We start from the raw sequence: 12,239 nt of genomic DNA, 5'->3' as shown, positions 1-12,239 counted from the left end.
CATCCTTCCATCCTTCATGCATTATTCATGAGTGATGGACTCGGTCACATTTAACGCTGCAGACAGACGCTCTGCAGTACCTCCGGCCTCCACCAGATGTCGGCGTTCACCAGTCGATGTTCTCCTTTATGTTCCACACAGAACCTCCAGATTCACTTTACTGACTCAGTGTCGCCTCCTGCTGGACGGATTGTCACTCTGCCACAGAAATTCACCAGAACAACAAATGTTTCCTGCTGCTGTTTGATTGAAACAACAGCACGCAGCTGTTAGAGGAAATTACCAGAGACTGATGAAGTGCTTTAGTTTGATGCATTTTTATTTGGCGTCATCACGCCACCTTCCCAGCATCAGCAGACTGATGTGGACCAATCAGAGCACATCACGCACGGCAGACGCAGCGAGACGAGACAAAGACGTAAAAGCCGTAAGAAGGCGTAAACAGACAGAGAGGGAGACTGGAATGTGGAGAAAAGGCGTGTTAGTGTCTCGTATCTGCAGAGAGTTTCTGATTTTCTCTCTTTGTTGCTGCTCGGGACGCTTTACCAACCCAACATGTGTCTATTTGACGTCCTGGGAATGAGACTCAACAAGCAACTGTCTTTGTGGTGCGTTCAGGAACAGCTGGGACAAATCCTACTGACTCTACCTTTAACTTTAATAGTCTTTGAGTTCTATTAATATGACGTGAGCTTCAGTTAGCTTTGACCACAAATGTCCTTCAGAGGGAGACTTTTTACTCTGATACTCTCTGACTACATGTCAGAGCGTGTGATCGTGTTACAGGAGCTTCCAGGATCAATAAGAACAGAAACATCCTCAGTTTGCTCACGTGGAGCTTCTGTTTTCCTGTTTCCACTCTGAGCCTGTCATGTAGCTGCTGGTTGAAGAAGATGTTTGTTCTTCTGTCGACGTCGTGTTTTACAGGAGCAGCGTTTGTGTCTACCTGCGGGTGGAAGCGAAATAAAGCTGAGTCAGACGTCTTGGCAAACCTTTTATTCTTGTTTAGTGTCAAACACAATGTGTCTCTGGCATTAAACTCTTATTACTCATCAGCTGAATTTAAACCCACATTTTTAAGCCTGCAGATGAGCTGCACCAGCCTCTATTAGCTGTGAAACAAAAGTTTTTTGTAACAGATGGAAACAAAATTAAGGAACTTTTAAAGATTCAAGATCACAAATCATAAAAACAGAAGAAAATAATTCCTCACTTGGCCCTCAGGGCTTCTGAAGTCTGTCTGAGAATTAAATATTTCCAACAAGATGGTTGTTAACTTATTTGCTTGTTATTATATTCATTCATTCATCCATCAGTGTTTTCCTTGTTGTTTTATTTCTGTCAGAGTCCAATAATTCTGTTTCTTTTAGTTTTCCTGCTCGTGTAACGATGTCGACAGACGTCCTCTGAGAGTTTTTGTGGAATAAAGAAAAGTCTGCACGCCCAAAAGTTAGAAAAATAATTGACAGGAAATCGATAATAAGAGTGTTGTAGAGTTTCTCTCCCTCGTTGTTCGGCTCAGGTTCGGTGTGGACGTCATCTGAAAGCGTTGTTGAGCAAACCCACAAGTATCTTCATATTATTGATATAAACTCAACCTCTGCATGATCATTTATTCAGGGATGCTCGTGAATAAATGAGTGAGGACTGTAAAATCAGTGAATTTCTGCATGGAGTCTGGTGCAGAGTGGCAGCAGCAGATTAGTTACCACTTCACAGGAGTTTGCAGGATCAATACGCCGAGATCGCAGCACATGATGGATTTCAGCGCTCAGTTTTTTTTTTTAACTTTACTGTGTAAATCGGATTATCAGTGTGTAGATGAGAGCAGGCTGCAGGATTACAGAGAGCAGAGCAACAAGAAGCTTAGCGGTTCTGTATCAGTCACACTCTGATACGTACCGCTGAACGATCGGACGCCGCTCGCTCGGCTCTGTCGGGTCCGTTTAGACTTTGACACCACGAGAGAGAGAGAAGACGCTCAGAGAGTTGAAGATGTTAAAATTAAACAACACAGAAACGTTCCTGTGTTGAACAAACCTTTGTGGACATTTGAAATTAGTGGAGGACTTTCTGACTCACATGCTCCTCACTGTGCAGAACTTGCCTTAGAAACATGATGTTTTAAGTTTTCTCAGTGTCACAGCGATCCAGTGAAGTCGTCTGTACGTCCACGAGCACACTGCAAACAGGAAGTGCCAACAGCTGATTCAGCAGAGTTTTATTGTAGTTTTGTTGTTGTGGTTTTCTTCAGATGTTTAGTTTTGTTGACACGGAGGAGATGATGAGTGAACTGACAGTTTTGGATGAACTGCTCCTTTAAAGAATCAGCAGTTTAATACCGTTAAGTGAAAACACAACTTTACTGCATTAAAGTTTGACCGTGAGTGTGATCACATGTCACGTTGTGATCGAATCGTATCAGCTGCTGTTGCTGCACTGATGGTTCAGTGTAATAAAGTCAGAATGTGCTTTGTTCAATAATTGATTGTGTTGCTGGAGGTGAGCGATGAAGAGAAGAAGAGTTATTCTTTCAGATGACGGGTCATTTTAAACGCCAGCGCTTTGGTGTGTGTGTGTGTGTGTGTGTGTGTGTGTGTGTGTGTGTGCGCGCGTGTGTGTGTTGTTGGCTTTGATGCGTCCTGATGTGTGTGTTTGCTCCCAGAATCACTGAACATTATGTTGTTTAAAAGCATAAAGTCTGATTTTGTTCATTTTCGTGCTTTAACTCTGAACACTGATGAAACACGCAGATAAAAATACTCCTGAAAGTTTTCAGCCTGATCTTTGTTTTTATCTCTTCTTCTGCTGTCGAAGGTGTTCACGGTGTTTGGACCCGTCAGTTCAGTTTAAACACAGTCCAGAATCAGTTTCAAGTGACAACATGGTGTTCAAGTATTACTTTGGTACAATAGTACTCGAGTAAAGTCTGAAAGTATCTGATATTTAATGTTCTCGTGCAGCAAAATGACAAGAAAAGTAAATTATACATCGACATTATTTACATGTTTGTATGAACTGTAAACAACAGATCCAGTATTCAGAATGTTCTGATCCGTGTTTTTAATCTGATTACAGATGAAGTAAAGAACTCTGATGCAGGATGTAATCTGTACAGTAACTAGTAACTAAAGTTGGAGTAAATGTACTCGACTGTATGAAGTCTTCGCTGCAGTTTTTCACGTCTCTTCTTCGTCCTTGTCTTCAGTCACAGATACTTCACTCCTCCAGCCAAGAAGAGCAGGAACCACTGACGCACCGCCGCCCACCTCCACCACCAACCCAAGCTCCGCCTCCAGCTCTCCCCCGCTCCGCCCAGCCTGAGAGCGCCCCGGACTGTCCTGACGCCACCGCCGCCACCACTGAGGAAGCAAAGGATTGTGGGAGAGGAGTGAGGAAAGAGGAGGACAGGGAGAGGAGAGGAGCCCACACCAGATCCCTGCTGCCCCCCCAGCCCTCCAAACTCCGCCTCTTCCTGTCTCACACCTCCAGCTCAGCTGTTGCTGCGCCGCCGAGGGCGAAGGCGGCGTCCACCTCCGGCTCATCCCGCCTCCCCAAACCAAAGAGCCACTGAGGTGTCAGCCTCGTCACGGTCTTAACACGCAGCGACGCGAGGCGACGAACCGCTTCAGTAACGATCCTAAACTCTGATTATACTAACGATCACGAGGCTAAATTATTTAAGATGTAAATGAAACAGTTAACGTATTTATTGTTGATATTTAAGCACTGTGACTGATAATAAAGTTCTAAAAAGTGGTGATTTTACAGCCCTGATCGTCTCGGTATAATTTACTTTAAAGACGATGATATGAAACAGACGAACGTTCCTGGACAGGAAGCTGTTTTTAAAAATGGAGACAGTTTTAACGGAGATGACACGGAGAGAAAACAATCATCGTTTGTGCCAAATGTATTCCCATCATGCATCAGTCCCCCTACTGGTTATCTAGTACAAGATGTTATGGAGCAGGAACGAGACGTTAGCTCGAGGTTATCATCTACAAACACGAGATGCTACAGATCCAGATCCAGTATTTTCTTCTTTAACAAGTTGTTATCTTGTGCAGGAAAGTGATCATAAATAGTTTGAACAAGATCCAAAACTTCTGCACACAAAGTTAGAAACATGTCAGTAAAACTTTGATATATGACTGTTTCACTTTAACAAGCTCTGATGATTAAAATCTCCTTTATAAATATCTGCTGACAGTTTGCAGACGAGATGAATCAAAATATCTGATGTGACTTTAAATCGAGAGCACGATGAGTGATTTGTTTTTTTCTCTGTGACACCTCCGGGTCTCCGTAGTCAACACGTTTAATGAGTTCAGTTAATTGCTGCGTTAACAACAGAGTGAGAGCACGTCAGCTCGACTGATACAAAGAATAAAGTTTCAATGACACATTTTATTTATAAAATGACTCTTAAAACGATCGTTCTAAAAACATCAAGACGCTTTACCTAAAAGTATTTATTTATTGACTTCCTTCAGAAAGCTCGTGTCTGAATATTCTCTCCTCGCTCGCTCGCTGTGTGTTCGGAGGCAGAATCTCAGACTTCCTGTCCGACCTGACGCTGGAAACTCGTGTGAAGTCGCTGCTTCTCCTCACTGGAGAGTCGCACAAACACCAAGACTTGTTTCTCCAAACATCCGTCAGTCCGTCTGCTCAGTTACATCCACCTCTGAGAGAACAAGCTCACGTCTGTTCTTTCTCGTCTTTATTGTGAGAAAACGAGAATTCATGTATTTCTTGACTTCACAAAGATGGATGACGGATCCTTCTCCTCGTCGTGGTAAAATGCTCGATGCTTCAGTATCTCTGCGTCCTCCCTCCATCCGACCCTGGTGATTATCTTCCTCCTGCGTTAGCTGACGACATCCAGCCACCGTTGTTCTCCTGATACACCGTGAGAGGCAGGGGGGCAAACAGTTTGTTCAAGTGTCTTTCTGCTTGAACAAACACTTAAAACTCTCGTCTGTCAGTCACTTCACATCTCATCAGGGTCCGTCCTCACATTAACATTTAGTCCAGATCGTTCTGAACTCCAGAATACCCGTCGAGACGCTGAAACGAGCCCGCTGATATTTACACTGACTCATCAAACACTATAACCTCGTCTCTGTCGGCGATGATCAGTCAGGATCCAGCGACTCTGCTTGCTTTGATATTAGTAACAGTATATGCAATAAAATATGCAACGTCCCGTGTGCCCCCCGGAGGAGGAGGTGTCGAAGAAATATGCAAAAAACTGAAACATTTCACGCAGCTGGAGGAGGTTTCTGGTTCTGACGGTCCAAGAAATGATCGAGAGAAATATTACAACATGTGAAACAACAACAACAACAACAACAACGAGGCGGACAGACGGCAGCGACTGAGAGAACCGGTTGTTTACTTTTTAGCAAAAATGTTCAAATGAAACTGAATAATTTGAATTCGGCTGACGAGTGTCCTCAAACGTCTCGTCTCCTCGACAGCCTGATTGAACCTGCTGAGTGTTTCTGTTCAGAGGACGACTCAGCTGCTCTGATCGTCTGTTCATTTCAATCATTCATCCACATTTTGTCCGTCTGTGTTTTTCCCTCACACGTTTCTCTCCGGTCGTCTCCGTTCATCCCTCGTTTCTGTGTGTCGAGGCTGCAGCAGGAGGGATAACGAGGCCGACAGGGAGAACAGGTGAACACGGGAGGCTGTCGGCTCTAATTGGTCCTTTTAGTTTTTATTCCAGCGACTTCTTTCCTCTCTCCTTCTCTCCTCTCTCCTCTCTCCTCTCTCCTCACACACACACACACACCTGGGAGCATCAGCAGGTATCACTGAGGTGCTGTAGATAAACCAGGTTGCCATGGCAATACAGCCCGGCAGCCACGGCAACAGCATCATGGGAATTTTGAGAACTCCCCACCAACAACACCACCTCCTCCTCTACCTCCTCCTCCATCTCCTACCTTCTTTCCTTTCCTTCCTGGTCTTATTCTTCACAGCCTCCTTGTTATTTTTACCTCCTTGTCTCCTCTTCCCTCTGTTCCTTCCTTTTTTTTTCCTTCCTTCCACTTTCGGTCTCCTAGTTCCTCCTTCCTCTCTCGATCTCTCCTTTCATCCTTCCTTCCCTCGAAGCCTCGACACATCGAAACACATCCAGGTTGAAACTCTGACATCATCACTTTTAATCCGCCACAAAAGCGTTTAAATCTGGAGTTCTCTCGTCCGTCGTGTGAATCGAGCCTCGTGCGTCCGGCTGAGAGGAGACGGGAGGACTTTGGGGTGAAACAACAGCAGATTAACGAGTTTCTCATCTGAAGCTTAAACTGGATTTACCTGCTGAATATTCTCACCCCTGAGCAAACCGCAAAGACAAGCCGCCGGCTGATAGCCAGCTTAAACCTGAAGGTCGCTTCATCTCAAAGAGGGAGAGAAATAACAGTTAATCTGCCTCCCAGCAGCCGTCCAATTAAAATCCTCCTCCGACCAAACAGCTGGAAACAGCTGCTGAACAACAGGAGGGAAGTCTGAGTGAGAGTATCAGGAAACTTCTTAACTTTTGTCTGTAAAAACCTAAATGTTATAAAGTAAAAGAACAGGTACTGAAAGGGAGAAACTACATGTGTTAGAAAACATCCAGAATACACATTTAAGTGTTTATTTTATTTTATAGAGCCAGAAAACTTTTGACAATAAAAATAACTCTTAAGTTTCGTGGTTAGTTAACGTACTGAGATGAACAGACGCCACGTTTGTACTCAAAGACAGAAAGAAGTTCATGAAGAAGATTTGCTGAATTTACAAGAAGGAGACAATGATTTAGAATTAGTCGTAGCCGTTTCACAGAGTTTGTTCAGTTTCGCCTCATGAAACAACTTCTTAAAATCACTACAATTGTTGAGGGAGTCTGGTGATTGAAGCAGACAGCGCGGAATAACTGAGGAGGTTTAATGATGATATCATTTTCTCCCCTTAAATCTGCTACTTTAGTAAATATAATTCTACTTAGTTACATTGATCTCCTGAAGCTGCTGCATGTTTGAATCACTCACGTGTTTCAGTGTCTCGTGTGTCCGACATGTTTCTTTGGTGCAGACAGATTCTTTTGCTCCTCCAACGTTCATCAGTGATTTCAGTCGGCGCTGAAACAAATTACAGTCTGAGGAGTTTGGACTCGCGTGATTCCGTCTCTTAATGCTTCATCACGGCGCTCGTAAAGTGGAGCCGCGGCTTCAGATCCGCTCCGAGCCGCTTTAATTCATGCAAGTGACACACAACTCACCGCCGAGCTTCATCGCATCACACATTAACACACTTCTGTCCAACACAATGAAACGTACCTCCGAAAGACGCTGAATAGAAATGAGCAGCGAAAAGAATCAGGGAGGAGACGAGTATCTGTCTGAAATGAAAGAGGGAAAATAAATTGTAGCAGATTGTTGCGCAGCTGCGAACAAGGTTAAAGATTTCCATTCCAGAGTTTCACAAAAAGTCGTCTCTCAAGGCTTCTCTCCGGCCTTCGTGTCCCTCCGCGTTTCTGTCGGTGTTTCTGAAAAGGCTGTGAATGATTGAAAACATTGATCGAAGGTTTGAGTTCTTTTGCAATCAGGAGCAAAAAATAAAGAAATCTGAAATCTCAACCTGGATGCTTTTCTGTCCGTGTCCACGCAGACCGGGGTCCACGCAGACCGGGGTCCACGCAGACCGGGGTCCACGCAGACCAGGGTCCACGTAGCCCGGGGTCCACGCAGACCAGGGTCCACGCAGACCAGGATCCACGTAGCCCGGGGTCCACGCAGACCAGGGTCCACGCAGACCAGGGTCCACGTCCAAAAAACTGATTAGTTCAACTAAAATAGTAGATCTAAAATCTTGGAGCTGCTGTTGTTGTTGTTGTTGTTGTTGACTGCTTAGCCACGCCCACACAAACATTCATCCAATCAGGTTCAGAGGTCTTTAAGGTCGCTGCACACTGACGTGGCCTTTAGTGAGTTTCAGTTTAGAAAGATCGAATATTTGAAATTGTCGTTCAATTTCGGTTCAATCTAAAATAAAATCCTAAACTCAGCCGACGCGAACATGAAAGTTTCTCAACAAATTAACAAGAATAACACAAATTGATTCACTAAATTATCACTAAGCTGTTTTTCTTTTATGCCACATTTCACATTAAAAGCTTCCAGGCAGTGAGAGATTATCTCTTTTAAGCTTTCAAAAGGCTTTTAATGTGAAACATCAATGCAGGAAGTATCGAGTCGAAAACGATTGAAAAGTTGAAAGAAAAAATGGAGCACATTTTTAATCCCAGCGCGCCTTCGGGAAGGAAATTGGGCCTTCCTGTAAAAGTTTCACAATAAAAGCCAGCCTGGAACCACTAGAAAGCTTTTAATGTGAAACATCTGTGCAGGAAGTGCCGAGTCTTAAACAATTGAAAAGTTGGTAAAGTTTTTATTCTCAGTATTTGATCCCAGCGTGGCCTTGCGTTAGTCCTTCCTGTAGGAATTTCACATTAAAAGCCATCTTGGAACCACTGGAAAGCTTTTAATGTGAAAGAATCTGTGCAGGAAGTGTTGAGTTTGAGTGAAGAGAGTAGAAACATATTCACAAACAACAACAAATTCCTGTTTTTACTCAATAATCTTTGACCTTTTTGTCCCTGCTGGGTTTCCGTCGTCCACACTGAAGTAAAAACTGTTCAATGTCGTTCTGTGTAGATAAAAAAAAAACAGAAAAGGTCTTAAATTAAATTTCCAGACTTCTGCAGAAGTGGAAATAAATGTGACACTGGATTTATTGATCGTTGAAATGTTAAAACAGGAGCTGCTGAAAACTTGAAATAACGTCTGACTCTTCAGTGTGTTTGGATGTTTTGCGGGTCAAAGGTCGCAGCTGCTTCGGTGTCGCTGATATTTCAAACACTGTATTTAAACGTATTTAAACAGATATTTAAATTCTCATGTTGCGTCTGAACAACTTGAATAATCACAGTAATGTACTCACTGCTCATATCTATACAATATCTCTGCTGTGTCCTGTAACTCCACACGCTGCCGTCTGGGGGGAGAAATGCTTTTATTTTGAAAAACTTGAAGGACAGGTACTTTATGTTGACAGCCTTCCTGCCATTTCCTGTGCCGGTTTTCTTGAATTTGATTTGTGTGCAATAATTCTGGAGGACTCAGTGTTTTTACCTCGCCGCCTGCCACCGCCGCCGCCGCCACTGCTGCCGCCACGCTAACTCTTATTTATGTGATAAACTGTACAAAGTCTTAACCGACTGTAATTATTGTTATTGTTGTTATTATTAACACTGAATTGTGAGCTTGTAAAGCATCTCAGTCTGAAAATGCACTTTAAATGAAGGCGGACGACGCGGGGCTTTGTTCAGCGTCCGACACGTCAAAATCTTCTGTTTTGTTTGTCTGATTTCTTTTTTTTTGGGTTCATCAAACTGTCGCTCTGCGTTGATGCTGCGCTGATGTCATACGGGAGGTGGGCTGGACGAATGCGTTGTCATGGAGATGTGTCTGTTGACCGGTGGATCTGTGTGTGTTTCCTGAAACAGACACACAAGAATCCACTGACAGAAAACTACAAACATGGCGTCCAGACGGCGTACGATGTGAAAACGTCGCTCTTGTTGGGTCGACACAGATTCTTCTTACCGTCGCTCGTTGTGTTGAAGCCCGTGTGACATCACATCCTGTTTGGTTGGACTGAAGCCGTGAAGGCGTGTGTGTGTGTGTGTGTGTGTGTGTAGCCCCGCTGTGATTGGCCGATACACTGGTTGATATTCTGTGCTCCTCTTCTGTCATTGGCTGAGATGTGTCTGATGCTGCTGAGAAGACGAACGCTGAAATAAAAATAATCTTCACCAAAAGTTTCTGCTCTGCGTCTTTCTTGAGTCTTGATTGATGATCGATTGAATGATGTCTGCGATCAACAGTCCTTCCTGTAAAACTTTCACATTAAAAGCCTGCCTGGAACCACTGGAAGGCTTTTAAGTTGAAAAGAATCTGTGCAGGAAGTGTTGAGTCCAAAGATTGAATAGTTGGTTAAGTGACAGAACATTCGAGCAGATTTGTCTCCGGTTCTTTTTAATCTCAGCATGGACTTTGTGAACTTCCTGTAAACATTCCACATTCCAACATTTACTGTGAAACATCTGTGTCTCAGACTTCTGTAGGAGCCCTGAGCTCTGATGATGGATGAACATTACAATGAATTTATTGAGTTTTCAAATAACTAAAACAGAAAAATTCAGTGTATCAACAATAAAACGAGTTTCAGATGAGATTAAACATTTGATTTTACACAAAGAAATACAGAGAAACGTTTCTTCATCTTCATTCAAATGTGTGTGATGTTTTCGACAGCAGCTCGACCTTCAAGACAAACGTTCACAAACTCAAAACAAACACAACGACGAGCCGAACTGAAGAAGAACTGGAGCGAGTGAAACATTTAGTTTCCTGACAGGAAGTCCATGCTGAAACGTTTCACAGCCGACGGACGACTTTGTCCGTTTGTGTTCAACAGGAAGTGAAACCAACTGCAGTGTGTTGGTTCATTCTTCTTCTGTGGTTGTTGGAACAAAGGACTGACACACACACACACACACACACTTTTACTGTGTGTCTTTGCTATTTAGACTTTGAATGAACCTGCAGCAGAGGAGCTGCACTCAATTACAGTCAGCTCCCTCCTGACAGCAGCCCGGCCTATTACTACAGCTCTGTGTGTGTGTGTGTGTGTGTGTGTGTGTGCGTGTGTGCGTGTGTGCGCGTGTGCGTGTGCGTGTGAACAGGTAAGAGTTGTAAAGTTTCTCTGATTAATTCCCTTCTCGTCTGAATTCTCCAGACTGGAGTTTTACATCCGGCTGCTTCCTGCTGCTGAAGATTAAAAGACAAAAAACAGACAAATCCTGAGGGTCACACACACACACACACACACACACACACACACACACACACACACACACACACAGCTGGTTGTAATCCTCCTCACACACTCAGCAGGAAGCTCCTCATCCTGCATCTCCTCCACGAAGGACAAACGTTCCTATAAAATAAAAGCACACCAGTCGGACAAGTGTTGGACAGTCAGTTGCTGTGTCTGAATTCAGGTCTGCATCCTTCAGAGGAGCATTTGAAGGCCAATTACATCACAATCCCATGTGAAGGCTGTCCCAATTTGAAGTCTCCTCCAGACACGCTTTCTTTTTCCTCTAGACGCACCGCTACAATCCTTCGTGGCCTCACATATCCCAAGATTCTTTGCGCGCCCGTAAAAGAAGAAAGAAAGAGAGAAAATGGCGACATCGCGTGGCGTAGATCGTCACTTTCTCGACCTGGGCGGCAGAAATCGTGACGTAAGGTTAAAACATCTGGTGACGCAACCAGGAAATGCTCCAAAGGCTAGACCGTCACATTTAACAACGGCTGACGAGGTTAACAAGGTTTCTCTGAAGGACTCGCCTTCAAAGACCACAAAGGCCGAGTCCTTCAGAGGATGCAGACCCTGAACTGAGACTCAGTCAGTAAGACGTTGCTGATCCGGCCGAGACGCAGGAAGAAAGAAACTTTTCTGTTGCCTAATCTGAAAATCGTCTTCGTCAGCTCGATGCTGTTTCACATTTAGGGTAAATGTTTTAGATTGGAGTAAGAGATGGAAGAATAATTCAGCCATCTTTTCCATCGCAGCCTGTTTTCTGTCTCTGTTCCTCTGAAGCTGATGTTGATCTGCAGCTTCAGAGTCTGCAGGAGGAAACACTGATAATCCTCAGACGGACAGACAGACGGCACACTGTGTGACACTGGACGTGAAGTGGATTAGAAGAGAAACAGACGAGTGTCGGCCGGCAGCAGAGTTACACCAGAGCAGAAGTCAGAGGAGGAAGGAGAGCGGGTCACTCACTGGCTGTTGCAGGCTGGAGGGCGGACATAGATGATCTTATCTGCTGTCCATTAAACTTCCTTGTTTGATGATTGTACCATGTTGATGTGGTTTTATTTTGAAAGGGTTTGCATGAATAGAACAACAGGAAACTGAACTTTAGCTTCTCAGACATCAGAGTGGTTTCAGTCCTCTCTCTCTGTCAGACAGCAAAGCTCCTAAAATCTCAACGTTGTCTGGATGTTTTGTCTCTGAGTCATCCAGAACTTTTCCTCTGATGTGTTTGTGTCTGGTCTCCGGTGGCGGTCCGACCCGTCGCCTCCCAGCTGTAAATCAGTCTGGTGTGTCTCATGACA

General features: G+C 44.1%; 1 protein-coding gene across 1 annotated transcript in view; it reads left to right on the top strand.

The window, feature by feature from the left end:
- Window positions 1-9,868, top strand: part of LOC115571472 (serine-rich coiled-coil domain-containing protein 2-like) — a 37,594-nt gene extending 27,726 nt beyond the window's left edge. The window contains exon 14 of the mRNA XM_030400910.1: window positions 3,209-9,868. Within this exon, the coding sequence (XP_030256770.1) occupies window positions 3,209-3,574 (366 nt within the window). The 3' untranslated portion in view covers window positions 3,575-9,868. The remainder of the gene's footprint in view (window positions 1-3,208) is intronic.
- The last annotated feature ends 2,371 nt before the right edge of the window (window positions 9,869-12,239 follow it).

Source organism: Sparus aurata, chromosome 20, assembly GCF_900880675.1.
Source record: "Sparus aurata chromosome 20, fSpaAur1.1, whole genome shotgun sequence".
In the NCBI taxonomy this organism is placed as follows: Eukaryota; Metazoa; Chordata; class Actinopteri; order Spariformes; family Sparidae; genus Sparus; species Sparus aurata.
The sequence above is the reverse complement of the archived record's forward strand: the minus strand, read 5'-3'. Positions and strand labels throughout refer to the sequence as shown.